Here is a 20,222-nt window from a genome sequence, read left to right as displayed (position 1 = left end):
GTCTAGGTCGTTACGGTTAGGGAGATATGACTGTTTTAAGATGCGGCTAGTTTTTAAGGTTTGGGTGACCTACGAATTTTGCTAGGGTTTTGAGCTTAGCTCGTGCTGATAACGTGTTGTGAATGTGTGTGTCTTATTAATGTAGATTATGAACTCATTATATAGGAAACTATAAGATGGACCACTAATGACCCAAAACCTAGTAAGTATCTTTTGGATAAACATCCACCTGAACCAATTGGTTCATAACAAATTCTTTAATATTTATCTTATATATATCATACAAAATCTTCTTCATCTGCCGAGACATTGGTATGGGACCTACATATTTGTGGGATCTACATTTAAAAGAAAACAAACTTTTTATATTTTTAAATATTAATACATTAGAATAGAATAGAATAGAATAGAATATTTTATGTAAGAAAACAAATATAGATATATAAACGTAAGTATATTAAACTAAAACAATGGCTATACCGCTATAGTTTTCTTACTTCAGTACAATGCTGGAGTGAGTATATTAAACTTCGGGGCATTTCTTTTTTTTTTGAGAGATGGTGCCTCTAATGATTCTGAGCTGATTCTGGGGCCAATATCGAAATCGTGCATACTTTCAGTACTTTGGAGTACAGATAAAACAAAAAAATTCTTCCGTTAATAACTTTTAACATGAGATAAAATAAGGTCACTGGAGATTTTCGACTATGTAGTCTTTGGAGAGGCAATCGAAACACGTGATCATGTAACTATCTGCACAATGTTATGCGCAATACTGACATCATCCGTGGACTAATCCAGATTGGTCCATAATGGTAGATAACGCTAACCAAAATGGCCTTTCAAGCAACTGTCATCAATTGGACTGGGAGAGAGAAAAATGGAAGAAGTCATCATCAACCTCATTTACACCCTTCTACAACTCGCCTCCACCACCACTCAAAAGCTGATAAAAAGCAATATCATTTACTTGCGCTAAGGATTTGATGATTTAATGACGAGATGTTATTGAATAAAATTTCTCCTCTCCCCAATGACTGGATAAAATTTCAGATCGTGAACTAAAATATGACCTGTTTCGAGCTGTGTTTTTGGGTTGGTTTAAGACACAATCTTGACTAATGATGTTACATTTTTAAATAAAGTTAATATATGCGATTCTTCACTATTAGTGTTGGATATAGCAACATGCGAATTAAATCCAGTATGCGATTCCTCACAATTATGTAATACATAACGCACCATTAATATTAAAAATAGGATTGGTTACACATTTGAACACATTCTTATGTGAAATTTAATTTTCCTTCGGGTTTCTATTAGTTTTTTTTTTTAAAAGTGCAAACAAGGATTCATGGTTTCTTTCTTTTATAACTTCTAACATCAGTTGAAGCTATAGAAAAACTCTAACAAAAGAAAAAGAAATAACACTTTTTAGGATAAAAAGAAAAATAGAAAACCAATTTAAGACTTGAAGAACATATCAAACACCCACAATGTAACCTGCCAACTAGATAAGAATGCACGGCATCACCTCGTCAGTTTGACGAATTCATCATTTCATAGCTGACCTAACCACGCATCACAATCAACATCAAATGTTTTGATGAAATTACGAGCATCCTCATCGGTTTCTTTTTGCCCAATAATTTTCAATTTTTTTTGCGAAATTATATTCTATTAAATAATTTTCAACTTATATTTTTGATAGTCTTCTGCAGCTTAAGAAACCATTCTGGTTTACATCCAATAGCCTGCCAGTTTGTTGAAAATTTTCTTTATTTTCCTTCCATGACAGTGCGAACTTTCCCACCATGGCACATTTTCTATATCAACCCTGTCAAAAGAAAAACAGAAAGTTATTAAATTACAGAAACTCCACTATTGAATGACAAAAAAAGTTCTAAATCATGGTGAAATTTCCCAGTAAAAACATCATAATTTTTTTTTAAACATCATAATTTTTGGTTCTTCAGTTTTAAAGCTTTTAAAAAGAATTAAGAAACCCTCACTTTTCCATGAATTTGACGAACTCATCATAGCTGATCCGACCATCATGATCAGCATCAGCTGCCTTGATGGTCTTACGAACTTGTCTATCAGTTACTTTGACCCCACTTTTTGCTATCACATATTGAAGCTCTTCTTTAGTTATGAAACCATTCTGGTCTACATCGTGAATCCCAAACTCTTCCTTGAGCTTTTCCATTTTCAGTTTGTTCAACATAACTGTGGAAATCTTTTCGAGCATCTCAGCATCATCATGACTGAAAAAAAAAAAGGAAAACCGAAATATTATTAAATTATAGAAACTTTACACCATTGAATCACATATTAAGAAGATGAAAAATATTCTCTTTCACTGAGCCAAAAGAGAAAAGTAACAAACCACTTAAGAGAGTGTTCTCCAGTTATGGTTGCTACACATGTCAAAGCTTCGATCCATCTCCGCTTCTTTTCCTCTGATGCACCATCACAGGTTGTCTTAAATATGATCCCGAAGTCTCCCTTCTGTTTCTTTACATCCGACGGCTCAACGTCGTAGAAAACCGGCATCACAATCTGCCCTGAAGCTTCTTGGCAGTTCAAGATTTCAAGCAGTTCATCTAAACAACATCTCGAAGAAGCATAATTCTTCGAGATCAAAACGATGGAAGCTTTTGCTTCTCTAATGGCTTGTATGAGTGTGGATCCAATCGGCTGGCATCTCTCCATCTCCTGATCATTGAACATGGTGATTTTTTTCCTCGCAAAGACATTGTGTAAATGACTAAGGATTCCTTTACGAACATCTGGCCCATGGAAGCTCGGGAAGACAAAGTGAGGCAAGGAAGAAGAAGCCGCCATGACAGAGATAGAGGAGCAAAAGAGAGTTTGAAGAAAGTATGATAGTGGTTGAGGAAACAACAAGTCCCTTGTTCATATATATATAAGCAAAAAAAATATACGTAAAGAGAGGAGGAAATGTCAAAGGAATATTGGATAAGACTGACTGTACTGGAAACTACTGGCTTGTTTCCACGAAGTCGTCTGCGACTCATAAGAGTTTGTTTCCTTATAACCGCAGCTCGCCGAGGAACACTGGCTTGTTTTTATTGGACCACTGCCTTATATACTATAAAATATACTGAACCGGCTCTGGACAATGGTTTTGCTCCCGGAAAATATAAAAATATTAATCCATTTATTGTCAAATTTGTATGAGACCAAATCAGTAAGAAGATCATGAAAAAGTTTGAGACTAAATCAGTAAGAAGATCAACAAAAATTGTCAGCAGCGTGGTATGGTGGCAGGGTCAGTCCGGATCAAAGCCGAATGAAACATTGATCTTATGGCTTCAAACCTTTTGAAAGAAAAATACATATAGATCCAACATGAAAATTTAAGTCCCCAAATTTGTAACAAGTAAATTTTTTAATAAACTATTTATGACTCTAAATCTCATGGCTGAATCTCCGTATGTGGGAGATTTTCGACCATGTGGTCTTTGCGGAGAGTCAACCGAATTACTGACATCAAACGTGGACTAATTCAGATTGGTCAACAATGGTGGATAACCCTAAGTCGCTAACCAAAACGGTCTTCCAAGCAATTGTCAATTGGACTGGGAGTGAGAAAAAAGAAGTCATCATCAACCTTGTTAGACCCATCTACACACAACTCGCCTCCACCACTCAAAAAGCAGATTACAAACAGTATCATTTACTTGTGATAATGCTTAGATGATTTATTAAAGAGATTTTATCCGGATGGAATGAAATTTTCTCTCCCCACTTAATAAATATTAGATTTTGATCCGTGTTTTAAAACTCGTATACATGATTTATTTCAGTTATTTCTGTGTGCTAAATTTTTGAATTTTGAAAAGAGAAAAAATGAGCTTCGCACTAAATTTTTCATTCATATTAAGAAAAATATGAGAAACAATCATCATAATTGTCATTTCTAGTTTTATTTAATGTTTTCATGCCCTACTAAAATATGATGTTATACCGATAAACTCAGAAACTCGTATATAATATGGTTCATATTTTATGGAAAGAACTATTAATTAAAAACCTGTTAAAACTTGGTAAAAACTCAAAACCCCACCATTACCACTTCACCAGATACTGCTTGAATCGATAGAACCTTAAGAGAAAAATCTGATAATATTTCTAATTTTTTTGAGTAAACTTCTCATATAATTTTTATATTATAAATTTAATAAATTAATTAATTTGTGATTTTTGGACTTTGTTTAAACTTTTATTATGTCATTTTAAGAAACTGATGAAAATGAGAAACCTAATGAATATAACATCATTAGTTTATATTTTAATGATATGATCTATTGTAAGTTTGTATTTTTCTTTATTTTAGATTATAAATTTAATTTTACAATGTTTTTGTAGTTATTTATTATCTAAACATTTTGCCAAATTTTTAGTTTAGTATTACAAATTTGTCAAATATTTTTATTTTCACAAATAAAAATTTAAATAAAAAAGATTCAAAGCATGAATTTTTGATATCATCTCAAATTTTAACTGTTAAGGATAGTATAATCATATAAAAATAATTATTATAATTATTATAATTTATTAATGTATTAATATGTGATTTGATCACAGTCGACCCGGTGACTTGATATCCCAAAGAATAATTTGTTTTAATATCCAGATTAGATTTTAAAATATTAGTTTATTCTGTTTTAGAAGTTTAATTTTCAGTCTTAAATTTACGAATATAAGTTAAAATGTTATTAATACAAAAATGTTAGTGGCATTACTTTTACATTAAAAAAAATAATCAATACATGTTACATATGCGATTAATAAGGACAAATGAAACATGTCTTTCGATTTTTTTTACTTGCCATGTTAATAGAAAAGCAGAATCAAGTTGTGTACCAAATATGCCATATTAATAGGAAATATTTGTTTGCCTAGTTCAAATAATTACCATAATATTTGTTTTTAAATTAAACTAAACTGTTGCCCAAAAAAAATTAAACTAAACTTTAACCTGTGCGTCCGCACAGGTGTTTTCATTTTTTATAATTAAAATTTAAGATCGATTTTAATTTTTTTTTCTACATTGTATTAGTTGTTCAAGTAATAACTTTTAGATATTCAAGTAAGAAAAATGATATTTTTAAAATACACAGATTTCACAGAAAAGTAATATACTATATTATTCCCTTTTATGTGGATCATTATTTGTTTTATAAATAATTTTAATATTTGCAGCATTTACACAAAACATAATTAATTTAAAGTCTTAAAATAAAGGAAATTTATGAGTAAAAAATGATAAAATATGAATATTGTGTTTATTTTAATATGAAACATTTATTTATCTATTAAAAATAATTAAACAAAATATTGTACATAATATTTTTTGAAAAATTATTATTGAGATTTTTTTATTTTATTCACTTATATATTTGATATGCTAATTAGGTGGAGTTATTTATATTTTTTTGTTTAAAGTAGAAAATCTATTTTTTATGATCTATACATTAAACGTTGATCAAGATTAGTGATTATATCTAGTAAATTTTTCTGTTAACTCTAGTGTAAATTTGATATTATTTATATTTCAATTGAAAATATTCATTTAGTGCATCATAAATGAGTTTTAGTGTTTTTACACTAAGATAATTGACAGTATAAGTTTTATGTCCATTTGCAATAAGATAATATTTTTTTGTATAAAATAGTATATAAATATCAATACTGACATTTGTCTGATGTATAAATACTGATACATGTATGATATATAAACCAAGAAATAACAGTGGTTGATAACTATATAATTATATATAAATGTATTTTAACTTAAAATGAATGGTTTGATAATCAATTTCTAATGGCCTCAAATTTACGCATGAACCCGTTAACTAATAATAATAGATCTTTGATGTATAAATTTATAAATAACAATAAGATATAACTAAAAAATAATCAGTACATAAGCTAAGTTTTATATTAAAAACAGTTACGCTAAGTGGAAAAGATGGCTAAATGGTAAACACATTTCAAATTATCTCAAGTTCTCAACTGAATAATAATATATCTACATTTTGGTTTAATTATTCGCTTGACCTCATGGAGAAATGAAATCCAAAGAATATTATATGGCCAAATGTTTGACACCTATAAAAGCTTTTTGAAAATGATTGCAATTTTGTTTTAGAAAAAGAAGATTGACTTTAGCATAAAATTAGGAAATTTGGTGTAACAAATAACAATTTTAAGGAGACTGATATTTGTTATGTTTTTGTAAGTTCATTTATTAAAATTAGTTATGGTTAAAATGAAAAATGAAAATGGCATTAGGTGTAGTTAAAAGATTGTTTTAAGGGTTAGTTTATATTTGTACTTCAATTTTAATAGATTAGATAGTAGAAGTATACTTGTAAATATTTTAAAAAACTAAAGATATCTCAAAACAAGTCTTGTGTTTTAATAATATAAATTTGGACCATAAATTAAAATATAACCTAAGTTTGAGCTGTGTTTTTGTCTAAATTAGGTTACATTTTAAAATAGAGTTAATATAGGTGATGATTTACAATTAGGCATGGACATACAGATTTTCGGGTGGGGTTTTGTCGAGTCCGAGTTCTTTGGGTCCTGAAAATTTAGATCCATATTAGGTTTCTATAATTTTTTGGGTCGGTTCTAGGTCGGTTGTCAGATCTAAATCGGTTCGGGTGTATAGGTCCAATACCTATGAAATATCCATTATTTTTGGATATATTTCGGATCTGGATCTGAATCAGTTCGGGTACTTAAAACTTGAAAAGATATAAAATATCCGAACTGCATCCAAAAACTAAAAAAATACTCAAAAACTCCAAAAAATACTCGAAGAACTGCAAAAGTACCGAAAACCGCAAAATAATGTCCAAAACTTTATCCAAAACTAGACCCAAGAACTCAAAGACACCCGAGATTTTATGCGAATATCCGAATTACATTTTCTGAAAATCTAAAATTTACCTAAAACCTGAAATCATACACCCAAATATGAAATTTTTAAAAATATCTGAAATACCAAATATATCTAATATATACAGTAATTTTTTTTTATTTCCAGTACCAAACCGAATCTCAAGTAAGATATGGACTCAACCAAAGCCCGTGGAATCCAGAGAAAAAAGACTCATCAAGTACTTTAGCACTGTAGAAACACCGTGGCCTAGTGGTCAAGGATTAGGCTTCTACACCCAGGTCTGAGGTTCGAATCCCAGACAACGCAATTTCTACACCAAGAGGTCTGGATTTCAATTCTCGGAGAAGGCGAATTATGCAGAATATTGGAGACAAGTTTTACAGAGGATCTTTAGCATGGCGCAAGGAATACCGTCAGGAATGAATCTCATAGGGCAGCTCAGGGTGATGCAATCAGACATGAATTCTCATAAAGCAGGTAGAATGGTCAGCTGTAATATCATCTATGTAATGTTTCTTATAGTTTCTAATATACCCGGAAAAAAAAGTACTTTAGCATATATCTGGATCCAGACCCAAACCTGTATTTTTAGCATATATCTGGACCAAGACTCAAACCTGTATTTTGGCTCAATTCCGGTTTGAGTCTTCCGGTTCGTTAAACTGTCCAGGTCTACTTACAATTAATGTTTGAGGTGATTCTTTCGTGTTAATAATTGATTTATGAATTAATTTTAATTCCAACAAATTGTATAGAAAGAGAATTCGTCGTTTCAAAAAGAAAAATTAAGTTCCCAAATTTGTAAAGATTGAAATCTTAAATAATTTGAGCCATGAAATAAAGCCCATTACAATCCAAAGCCTCCTTGCTCAATACGTAATCGTTTTAATGCATTCAAATTTCACAACAAACAGAGCCACGAAACCAAAAAATGGAATGAAAAAAGGTTCGATTGAACTTTAACCATATACAAAAAAAAAAACAAATGAAGCACCGATGCTACTACATAAGTAGATAGTAAGATACACCTTCAAACCTATTTGTATCAAATGTGAAGACTTTTAAAAAATAAACTTCTACGTTGGACACCCTTCAAGAGGATTTACAATGCCAGCAAACAAATCTTATCCAATTTTCAAACTTATTTGTCTCTAGTACTGATATAGATAAAAGGACAATCCAGAGCAGAATCTGAAGAGAAGTTTTTTTGGGCAGTGGAAACTACGAGTTACCAATCATCTGCCCTAATCTCGTGAAGAGAGCTTGTTGTTCCTCGAAGCTAAGGTTCGTCAATATCTACAACGAAACGACATCACATGATTGGATTGCTTCGTTTACAGAAGATAACAAAGTCCAGATGTATATAAGACAAGTTAAAGTTACCTGGTCCAGGATTTTGTCAACGGAAACGCTTTGGGAGACGATAAAGGACTGGAGATATATGTAAGCAAATACTGCCATTACCATCTGTAACATTAGAAAAAGAATAAAGTCTTAATATGTTAAAGATGCAAGTAAACAACAGAGAATATGTATAGTTTTCATCAAGTCACTTTATTGAAAAAACAAATGAACTAGTAAGCATAGATTTAGATAGTATAATGGCTTATGAGGAGAAACTAGTTCATTAGATAGAGAGTTACCTGGCAGTCCATTCGATCAGTGATTCCACCATGTCCTGGAATACTATCACCAAAGTCCTGCGATTACATTTTTTTTTATGTAACAGAGGTTTTGTTAGAGGTTAGATGTGTATCTTAACTCGTTAGTGAAAGCTTTAGCTCAAATTGATTGGTTGTTGATTACAAACCTTGATTTTGAATGCTCTTTTAAACCCGCTAGCGAAAAACCCTCCGAAAGGTGCTATGATTGATGCGAACAAACCGAGGCATAAAGCATGCCACTGAACAGGGAGGACCTCCATTTCCTTCCAAGGAAACTGCAAAAGTTGTAGTAACAAGTTTAGAAAGTTTCCAGAATGTCTGAACAGTTATAATTATGTCTTCTTGAACATGGGTGAGTTTCTTGTAAGCAATGTAACATTATACTAAATCTTACCCATCCAGGAATCCACGCAGGTAAAGTAAAAGGTTCAGGTTTGAACAATGGATCAGCATCACATTGTAGCCAGCCAGTGGACAAATCCTGCAGAATGATTCAAAGATTTAATGTAAGTTCCCTCAAAGATCAGGTTTAAGATCAGTGTCAATTTAAGGACTAACCTGACGCGGGCATGTCAACCATGGGAAACGACCCAAAACATTTGCCAGCTGAAACATTACGCATACAGAACATTCAGAGGGTTTGGTGAAGTTACAATGAAATGAATAATAGGGAAAGAGGTAACCAATACTCACAACAAATGCAGAGATGATGGTTGTTACAGAGGCTCCGATGAAGCCCTCCCATGTTTTCTTAGGAGACAGCTTTATCAAGGGTGTTCTTCCAAAGAAGAAACCGAAAATGTAAGCAAAGATGTCGTTGATTATAATCAAAGATGCCGGAAGAAGAAACCTGCAGTTCAAAAGGGGAAACTGATCAATCAAGAAGACAGTTACATTTTTTTAACAAAGAACAAAAGTAAAACCAGATTGGGGCCAAAAATGTGAAAGTGTAGGAAGCAAGGTGGTCGAGATTATTAATTTTATAATATGTTGGAATTGTTATAAACGTACCAGAAGATTCCTTCGAATATGTTGGCAACAGTGAAGGAGGACTGAGTAAAGACGACTATCAAAATCATGTGGGTCCATGCATATTGGCCAAACTGGTACTTGTACATCTTCTTCTTTAATGTCAGAATGAACCACATGAAACCTGAGATTCATTACAATTACATTAAAAGCAGACTCCTTAATCAAAGGGATTAAGACCCTTTTCGCAGACGATTAAAAACCAGAATCCACAAAAAAAAAAAAAACAAGATAGTGAAGCAAGAGAGTAACCTATAATATACAAGAAGTAACAGATAGCCATGTGGTATTTGATTAGACCACTGACAAGCCTGTAGAGGAACTGGTCTGCAGTCACAGTATTAGCTAACCGTTGACTAAGGATCCTGCCATACACGAAAAGCATGGCAGTGAAAAAGAAGTGCCTGCAGAGAAAACAAACAAACACGTGTTAATAAGATTATTAATAAATCATCTGAGCCAATATAGTCTAAACAACAGGTACCAGTTCAGCTGTTTGATCCCGGGGAGACATTTATCCTCAGGTGCTTTCCTGAGCAGATTAAAGAGCTCTTTGGCCATGAAGATCTGGATAACAAGCACCATGGCAGTGATGTAGAGATGCCCCATGTAGACAACCATGACAAAACCGCCGATCATCCATAGCGTAGAGTAAGTCCGGACCATGAAAGATTTGTACTTGTTTCGATCGTTAACAAGCAGAGGGCTTGCACTCACTTTATCCCCATCCAGAATCTAATCAAAATAACCGCAAAACAAGACAAGAAAAGAAACTCATCAACTTTTACTTTCACCTTTTTTTTTTAACATCGATGAAACTAGTTTACCATGAGTGTTACTGTTATAACGGATGCGAGAATGATACAGTGGGGTCATTATTGGCTAAAAAAAAAATAACACACAAATGTAACAAGGTTCATCAAATTGGCTACGTCCACAAGTAAAGAGGGATCTTTATTATTGGAAGTAGTTTTTCAGAATACGTTACGGTTACAAGAAATATTTTACACATGGCAGTTAATAGTAACAAAAATCTCAATATATCTATATGTTTTTTGTTATTATTAGGACCGCACAGCAGTTGTTCGACATATTGTCATTAGTATCTGGCATCCTAGAACCCCTAGCAGTAACAGACTCATTGGGCAGAGACAGTAACGTTTTCCACCTAGAGGCTTATTAACAGACTTATTAGCAGTAACTAAGCTAAACACCACAGTCTATATAACAGATCTCCAACTAATTAATAGTCATATCAGATTGAAAAGGCATATAAATGAAAAGAAAAGAGAGGAACCTCAGTAGAGGAGCGTTTTCGATGCCTAAGCCTTTGTACTGGTGTCGAAGGGGAGCTCTCCTCTTCCATGTCTTTCTCTGATTAGGTTTTTGCCGGATTGAATCTAAGAGGAGAACATCTGATCTTCCCAAAGAGCTTACAAACCAAACCAAAAATATATACATAAACCATCAGATTCGAAGATGAGAACGAGTGTTTGGATTTTAGCATGGCAACCAGGGTTCGATTCAACTCAGATTCCATCCAATAGAGGAAATTAATTTTAATCGGCTTCGGAACACGATTAATACTAGACTAGAGTGAAGAGATTCGAAAGTGTGCAAGTGAGACCAATTCGAATTCAAAAGTTTGATTTTTTTTCGCGCATACCTTTTTCGCGAGGTTTTGAATAGGCGGAGATCGGAGAAACACACACACTCAGCGCGACGAGAACGATGAGATTTGCAGAGAAGCGAAAGATTCAATATTATTTATTTAAAAAAAAAAAGAATATTGTGGAGAGGAAAAGCAAAGCAAAGCGAAGGCAAGCAGAAAAAAAAAATATCAGCCAAGAGATCTTTTTTTATTCCTTTCTCTGGAATAGAGAGAGAGAGTAAACACGAGGCATTTAAAAATCATTTTAATTATAATTATTGGACCTAACAAAAACTGAAGAATTGTTATTTTGTTTATTTTTCTTCATTTTGGGAATTTGTTTTTGTTTTGGTCACACATCTGAAAATTCTATCTTGTTGGCTTTTTCTATAATTTTATCCATGAAAAATGAAAAGAAGATTTCAAATTATATAGAAAACCTAGTTGTAATCTTCTGTCTCAGTGCTAACTGTTTTAAGCTTTTTATTTTTTATTACATATTATATTCCCACATATATATAGGTTGGTAAAACTACAACTATCTGTCTCTATATAACTCCATATTATTGGTTGGGACATTTTTATTAAGGTATTTGGCTGTTACTCTCAATCCCTGCCAGAATCTCCTTTGCTTTTCTACAACCATTCATTGAAGGAAAGCCGCTAGTCAGTTTCATCCGAGGACACAAACTTATGTGAAACGATTTACTCCTTCAGTGAGATTTGCTACATGGTTTAATTTATAGAGTGTTGTCTTTATTTACTAGCACAGTATAAGCCTTTTGATGAAGTCATCTTAACACTTCATATTATAAGCAAGTGGTCCTTCTTTTTCAATTGATTGATGATGAGGAAAAATATAAACGTCTTTGCCTCTTGCGATTAGTATATCTATCCAAAACCCTCCAGAGTCGCTAAATTTTATTCAACTATTGTAGAAACGATTAAAAATGATAAGAGAAGACCGAGAGAATTAGGAACTTGATCGACCTAACATGCGTTAAACTTGGTATCAATGTGGATATTCAAGTGGAGCTGGCTGCTGGCAGTACAGACTTACAGAAGAAGGCGTCATATATAGAGTTACGAGTTTGAACATACTCATATATACAAAATTGCGTGCACAAGGCCTTACACCAAGGGATGATGCGAGGTTGTCAAAAGGAAAAGGAGATACGTAGGTCAAGCCAATTTTAGCATGCAGCGCACCCTAATTGTGCACTAAACTGAGAATTGATTCTCGTATGCCATTCCCAAGAACTATGAACTATGTTATCACTTTGCCCTAGCCAATACACAAAAGATGTTTACAGAAGATTAAGTTAATATATTCTATGCAAGAATCCGCTGGAAACTCAAGACTACCTATACTTTCGTTGTAGATACTGATAGAAGATATGTGGTTTAAATCTACAGCTTCTTGGTTCATAACAAGGCTGTTTAATTGATATTACAGGCAGGAGGGGAGTGATCGATATGGATATACTAATTAACGCAACAGTAACAGAAGTATGGTCCATCAGACAAAGGCGGAGGCACAGGGATGATCAGTTGCAACGATTGAGCAACTCCTTCTAGCAAAGTATAAAGAGCATGACCAATTGGTAGAAGACAAAAGTGCTATGGAAAGCTAAAGGAGACACCTACAAACCAAGATTTCGTACAAAGGAAACATGGAACCATCTATGGGTTCATCAATCATCACCGGAGGTTCAATGGCATATAGAAGTATATGGTTTTCCCCATGCACTCCTCGTTAGATGTTCTGCACTTGGCTTGCAGTGCACAAGCGAAACGCTTGTTTCAGCATGGTGTGTAGATTCTCTCAAGACCCAGTAGAGACTAGAGACCACTTATTCTATTCATGGTCCTTCTCACTCAGACTATCTGGACTTCGCTCACACGCAGCCTGCTAGGAGATGATTTTACTATAGACTGGAGGGAAATCATGGCTTTCATCATGGACACTACATGCGATCATCTCGTAACATTCATTAGTATGTCTTCCAAGTCTCTGTTCATACCATATGGCGGGAACGAAATGCTTGGAGACATGATACTCATGACAACCACAGCAGTCAGCAGATCAACTGATCGACGAAGTACGGGTATGGTACTATGGTTAGCCGCAAGACCTCGAACTGCCTGCTCAGATTTAACCCTCTGTTTTCTTGCCTTCTTTCTAGTTTTGGTGTTACTAGAAAGTAGAAAAAAATACTCATCACTACACACTTCTCATTGTGCAAACAATCAAATAGCCCCTAAAACTAAGAAAAATGGCTGGTAGTTTCAAAAAAAAAGTAAAAGAAAATGATACAACAAGTTAAACAAAAAAACCATTTTTTCATCACGAATTAATTTTACATTCTACTGAAAAAAAAAGAAACACGTTTTTGAGTTTATTTAATTTTACAATTATTAAAAAAGGTTTCTGCAGCAAATCAAAATTTTGTTCAAACTGAAAAAAATCGATCATATTAAAAAGGGAATCATATGTAAACGAGTTCGAATAGGTACCAATTTGTTTGGAAACTATAGACGATGAGATACTGATATAGTTTGTGAATAGATAATGTTTTAGTACATTCAATCATAACAACAAAATCATAGAACTGTTTGCTTGTGGTTTTCCTGGAAATTCTACTGAGAATGTTTGCTGCTACTAAAAACCAAAAAAAAAGTTTAGTTGACGCCCAATCGAGATTTCTTATTATTTAAGTATTTAAGAACAAAAACAAATCAAGTTTATCTATAATTATTATTTTATTTACATTTTTTTTTGTAAACTAAAATAAAAATGCATATGGAAAGTATCGAACCTATGAAAATGAGAGTGCGCAAGATGTTTTTTATCCACTAGACTAACAGAATTCTAATATTTTATTTATACTAAAACTTATAAAATCTATCACTTCTTTGTTTTTTTACTAGTAAATGAATAGTACTCATCAAATTATGATGTGATGAACAAATAAAACTACTTTAAAAATGTTGAGGTATATAAATATCATTTTAATGATTAAAAATGTTAGTTATATAATCGTAAGTAGGGCTGGGCGTTCGGGTACCCATTCGGGTTTCGGTTCAGTCCATTCGGATTTCGGGTTTTCGGGGTCAAAGATTTTAGCCCCATTCGAATATTTCTAAATTTCGGTTCGTGTTCGGTTCGGATCTTTGCGGGTTCGGTTCGGGTTCGGATAACCCATTTAAAATGTTTTTAAATTTTCAAAATTCATTATATACTTTAAATTTTCATAATCTATAAGAAAGATAATATCTTACATATAAATTTTCATAACATATATGTCAAAATACCTTAATTTAACATATAAATTGGTTTTCTTTAAATATTTGGATAAAAAATCAATAGATATTTAACTATTTTGGTGTTTTCAATATATTTTAGCTATTTTAAACATTTACTTTTGACTATTTGCATATATTTTCCGAGTATTTTGGAAAACTTAAAGGTATCTTATATATTTTTAATATTTTTAATATACATTATATATAAAAATAATGTATATATTTAAGTATATAAATTTATTTCGGATACATTCGGGTACCCAAAATATTTCGGTTCGGATCGGGTTCGGTTCTTTAAATACCGAAAATTTGAACCCGTTCGGATATTTAATCAATTTCGGTTCGGGTTCGGTGCTACTTTTTCGGATCGGGTTCGGTTCAGTTTTTCGGGTTCGGATTTTTTGCCCAGCCCTAATCGTAAGTGGTTAATCACTTTAGAAGCTTTCTATGCGGTTTTCTCATATATATGTATGGAGACCAAAAGTATCAACTTTGAATAATTTGTATTCCTTAGCTTTCATAAAGCGCTTCCCAGAATAAAAAAGAAAAGAAAGGAAATTCGTATTCCCTTAACTTTCATAAAGACTCTTTCTAAAAACAATTTTTATTAAAGACAACTGTTTAAAATTTAGTAAAGAAAATGTGATATGATAATTTCAACTACTGATTTCCAATTTCATTCACAGTACCGAATAAAGAGATAATATAATACAGCCAATGCTTAGAAAAACATATAAGTTGCATAAACTAAACTTTTAGTTATTATTATTTTATATCAGTTTATGATATAATTTTATTAGAAATGAAATGAGTATCCAGTATTTGGATATCCCAAAATAAACAGAGAAGAAGCCAAATCATCTCAGAATTGCTGGACACATGGACTTACCTGTCTTGGTCTGTTTAATTCGACAAATTGTCTCCCAAATAGAATAATCTTATTATTTTAGAGACTGATTGCTTGTAGTTTTTAAAATGTCTTTTGGCTTTGTTTTTGAATAACCACCGAAATATGAATGCAGAATTTTGTTTTAGAAACGAATTCATCAAATGTATGATCTTAATTCTTTTTATTTTTCATTATATTTTACTTTTAAATTTTATTTTATTTATTAACTAAAAAGCCAAAATCTGGAATCTAAAATCTAAAATCACTATTAATTTTTTTTCAAAACTAAAGTCTATAACAAAATCATAAACCAAAATATAATAACTAAAAACAAAAAATCATAAGCCAAAATCTAAAAATTAGAAAAACAATCATTACCTTAATAGCTAAGAGTTTATTTATTATAAAGTAGATGATGGTCTGCTTTTGTATTTATTTGAAACATATCCAGATCTAGGACTGGGCTTTCGGGTACCTATTCGGGTTTCGGTTCAGTTCATTCGGGTTTCGGGTTTTCGGGGTCAAAGATTTCAGTCCCATTCAGATATTTCTAAATTACGGTTCGGGTTCGGTTCGGATTTTTGCGGGTTCGGTTCGGGTTCGGATAACCCATTTAAAATGTTTTTAAATTTTCAAAATTCATTATATACTTTAAATTTTCAAAATCTATAAGAAAGATAATATATTACATATAAATTTTCATAACATATATGTCAAAATACCTTAATTTAACATATAAATTGGTTTTCTTTGAATATTTGGATAAAGAATCAATAGATATTTAACTATTTTTAGTGTTTTCAGTATACTTTAACTATTTTAAATATTTACTTTTGACTATTTGCATATATTTCGAGTATTTTGGAAAACTTAAAGGTATTTTATATATTTTTAATATTTTAATATACATTATATATAAAAATAATGTATATATTTAAGTATATAAATTTATTGCGGATACATTCGGGTACCCAAAATACTTCGGTTCGGATCGGGTTCGGTTTCGGTTCTTTAAATACCGAAATTTTGAACCCGTTCGGATATTTAATCAATTTCGGTTCGGGTTCGGTGCTACTTTTTCGGATCGGGTTCGGTTCAGTTTTTCGGGTTCGGATTTTTTGCCCAGCCCTATCCAGATCCTTAGGTAATGTTTCAATCACTTAGAAGTTATATAAGTACTACAACCTCAAAAAAACAATGGCAGATAATTTCGCATGATATGTTAGGAAACAACCGTTTTTATCGTTCATATGGATAAAAAATTATCAATATATAGAAAAAAAAAATCTGACAAAATATGCATATAGGTTATACGTAATTTTGCTTTACATAAAATATTTTATCATAATTCATCCATTTTGAAATGATATTGTTGTATTTGGAAATGTTTTAAATCTTTTGTTTATCTTTTTGTTTTCAGAAATTTTTTTTTCTTTCTAAATTTATATGTATTCATATAAAAGATAAAAAAAACTAGTTTTGAGGCTATTATAAATATGAGTCTGAAAAATTGTAAAATTATTCACTAATATATAAACTTTAAATGGATATTTACTTCAATTTGTTTTATTTTTTGCTTTCTTCTAATTTGATTAGTATTTGTTTACAACATATAATTCTCTTTCAGAAATAATGATTTAAAACGTCAGTTTTAGCAAAATTGGAATGACGCATTAAAAAACATAGCATGACTTTGTAGAAGGATGACACGTTTAAATCCATAACTAAATTATGACTCGTATGCTAACACTGATTTTATTTTAAATTGGTTATATTTTTTTTATAAATTAATTGAATGTTGTTAGTATTAAAAATTTGTAATTGTATAATATTTATTTTATGGAATTTAATTAAACTAATATAATCTTTTATGTAAATTTATCTTGCTAATAATTTGATTCATATTGTAATAAGTTTAAATTTGTTGTTTACGATTAATGTTAAACATATAATATATATTTTGAACGTCTTTGTATTTTTTTTTGTTATTATATTTATTGTACAATGTAGTTATTTTCAACATATAATATTTGTATTTATATATATTTATATTTTGTGCAATAGATACTAAGCCTATTATTAAATTATTATGTTTCTTAAATAAATATAATATTGTTTCATTAAATTGTAGATTAGTGCAAACAAAAATAACTGATGTTTCTAACATACAGAAATATGAATAAATTTTTGTGTTCATATATATATATATATATATTGTACTAATTATATTTCATATAAATACTCTATTGCTCTATAAATTTCAATTACAACATAAAATTAAAAAAAATCAATTGATTAAAATGTGTGTAAATTCTATTCAATTATCTTTACAATATTCTATAACTTTATTTTTTATACATTTTTATGAAATCATCATGATTTTTTTTTTGAAAATAATTGACCCAACAGAAAAGTGAATATAAATAGATATTTGGCGTAACAAATTTTGTTAATTGTCCATTTCTAAGTTGAAACTCATCATCTAGCAATTTTTCACTAGGAAAAATAAATAAACGTTTGTATAATCTTTTGTGCTTTTTTCTGTTGGATCCGCACTATTACGCATATTATTTATTGTTTCAATCATATAAGTTGTTTTAATAGACTTTTAAAGCCCAAATATCTTTTAATAAAGTAAAATTACCAAAGTAATATTTTTTTAAAAAAATGGTTTTATAGTTTTTGAATATTTCTATATATATAATTATACTGTTTGTATTTATTAAAAATGAAATTTTATATGATATTATTTAATTTAAATTTTAGTTATTTTAACTCTTTTCATTATGAATCTTTAATAAAATCTCCATAATTTATTTGATTAGTTGTATAATATTTTTTCATAAAATATTAATTAAAAAATATTTGATGTCAATTGAATGTATGTTATTTTTATAAATTATTTAATTTATTAAGAAATTTAGTTAACTTTAAATGTTTTTTGTATTTCTGAAAGCATAAATAAAACAATTCATTAATTGAAATTATTCTGTAGTATCTAAACGTGCAAAAATAAGTTATACTTACTTTCGTTTTTTCAAAAAGTATTAGAATGTTTCAGTCAATTATTTGATTTATATAAACCAAATAATTTGAAAGAAAGTTGACAGGAAGTTATGAAACAAATAGTGTTTTATATTGTTTGGACAGTGTTTTTAGAAACATAGATAGTAGTATAATATTGTTTACATAATTAATTTATAATAGAAGGTATACTTAATTTAAAAACGTATGAAAAATTTTAGTATAAGGAATTGTTTCTGTATTAATACGAAAGAAGTTTATTTAAATTTAAATGAATCTATTTTTATTTATGAAAGCATAAATAAAACGATTCATTAATTTAATTGAAATTCTTCTGTAGTATCTAAACCTGAAAACAACTTATACTTATTTTTTCATAAATTATTTGAATGTTTAGCCACTTATCTAAATTAATTAATTAAAAAGAAAATTGACAAAAGTTATTAAAAGGATGAGATCTAGTGTGCTTATATCATTTGGACACAAAATTAATTATTATGTTATTTGGAAACATGAGTAGTAGTATAATAATTTTTTCATAGAGAAGTGTATTTAATTTAAAAACGTACAAAAAAGTTTAGTCGAGAAGATTGTTTCTGTTTTAGTAAGAAAGATCTAACCAACACTTTTGAAAACCTTACTAAAAATGATTTAAAGTATAAAGGTTTACATTTTTACCACACTTTTTTCCTTATACGAGAATATTTTATAGTCAATTAGTAACATATTTATGGATAAACTTAAGTGGTTGTTTTGTAACATTTCTCAACTGATCTCCTTTTTTGTAAATTAATTCTTAACTGATCTTATAAATATTGTTTATGTCTTCAGCTGACTTTTTCTACGGTAATTTTTCATATGTATATAGAAAAAGTGGACGTGTTATGTACCTATCAAAATTATATACCGTTCCGCAGCATTCAACTCACAATATTAGTGAGCATGGCAGACTACAATCAAATTTCGAAAATCGTGAGTTTCCAAAAAAACGCTAATTTTAATTAATTTTGCTGTTTCTTATCATAATATTAGTGTTTAATACAATGTATCTTATGTTCATACAATAAGTCTTACATTCAGGGTCCGATCTAAGATTTTGGGAATTTGAAATATTTTAAAAAATAATTTATTTTTAATATAGAAAATCTATACCTGTATTAATTTTTTGTATAAAAATTTAGAGATCAATGCCAATGTTTCATCTGGTATCTAGAAGTCTATACCTTCTTAAAAAAAAAAAATAGAAGTCTATACCTATATTAAAAAATAAAAACCTTTAAAAGTTTTAGAGATCAAGGCCAATTTTCTCAGACTAAAAAGACTTAATATAGTCAAATTTCTCCTTTAGATTCGCTGATATGCTGAAAGCGTCTTACCCTAAAAGTAGCTATCCTAGTTTTTTTTTCTCGATCGTAGTGTCATATATAACTACAACTCTTTTAATTCCATTTATTTTAGTTAGAAGAAATAATTTAGTTCAGTGACAAAAAAAGAAAAAAAAAATAGTTTTGGTGCTCTTGTCAAATCTTCGCTTGTTAATCTTCTTAATTCACATTGCTTTACTTTTCTAGAATGTTGTATCAAAAACTTCACATCACAAGTGAGTCTTAAACCGAGATCTTTCAACGCTAGCAAACTTCTCCACCTACTCTAAAATAACAGTAGCTACTAGCTCTAACTCTTAGTCGATTTCATCACCACTACCAGATACCTTAC

The 20,222-nt window shown here is 30.4% G+C and overlaps 2 protein-coding genes across 2 annotated transcripts; both read right to left on the bottom strand.

Moving 5' to 3' along the window:
* Nucleotides 1-1,351: 1,351 nt before the first annotated feature.
* Nucleotides 1,352-3,012, bottom strand: LOC108825781 (disease resistance protein ADR2). Its single transcript, XM_018599129.2, has 3 exons — nt 2,390-3,012; nt 2,013-2,267; nt 1,352-1,837 (listed from the first exon to the last, which is right to left on the bottom strand). The coding sequence occupies exons 1-3, from the start codon at nt 2,845-2,847 to the stop codon at nt 1,741-1,743; spliced, it is 810 nt and encodes a 269-aa protein (XP_018454631.1). The 5' UTR covers nt 2,848-3,012; the 3' UTR covers nt 1,352-1,740.
* A 4,910-nt stretch (nt 3,013-7,922) lies between these two features.
* Nucleotides 7,923-11,513, bottom strand: LOC108823369 (phosphatidate cytidylyltransferase 1). Its single transcript, XM_018596549.2, has 12 exons — nt 11,303-11,513; nt 10,934-11,068; nt 10,121-10,371; nt 9,889-10,040; nt 9,619-9,760; nt 9,301-9,457; nt 9,166-9,213; nt 9,002-9,088; nt 8,754-8,882; nt 8,587-8,643; nt 8,327-8,410; nt 7,923-8,239 (listed from the first exon to the last, which is right to left on the bottom strand). Exons 2-12 carry the CDS (start codon nt 11,000-11,002, stop codon nt 8,165-8,167), a joined length of 1,251 nt encoding a protein of 416 aa, XP_018452051.1. The 5' UTR covers nt 11,003-11,068; nt 11,303-11,513; the 3' UTR covers nt 7,923-8,164.
* Nucleotides 11,514-20,222: the final 8,709 nt, after the last annotated feature.

Source organism: Raphanus sativus, chromosome 9 (assembly GCF_000801105.2).
Source record: "Raphanus sativus cultivar WK10039 chromosome 9, ASM80110v3, whole genome shotgun sequence".
NCBI classification, from domain to species: domain Eukaryota; kingdom Viridiplantae; phylum Streptophyta; class Magnoliopsida; order Brassicales; family Brassicaceae; genus Raphanus; species Raphanus sativus.
Note: the sequence above shows the minus strand (reverse complement) of the source record. Positions and strands in the feature narration are given on the sequence as shown.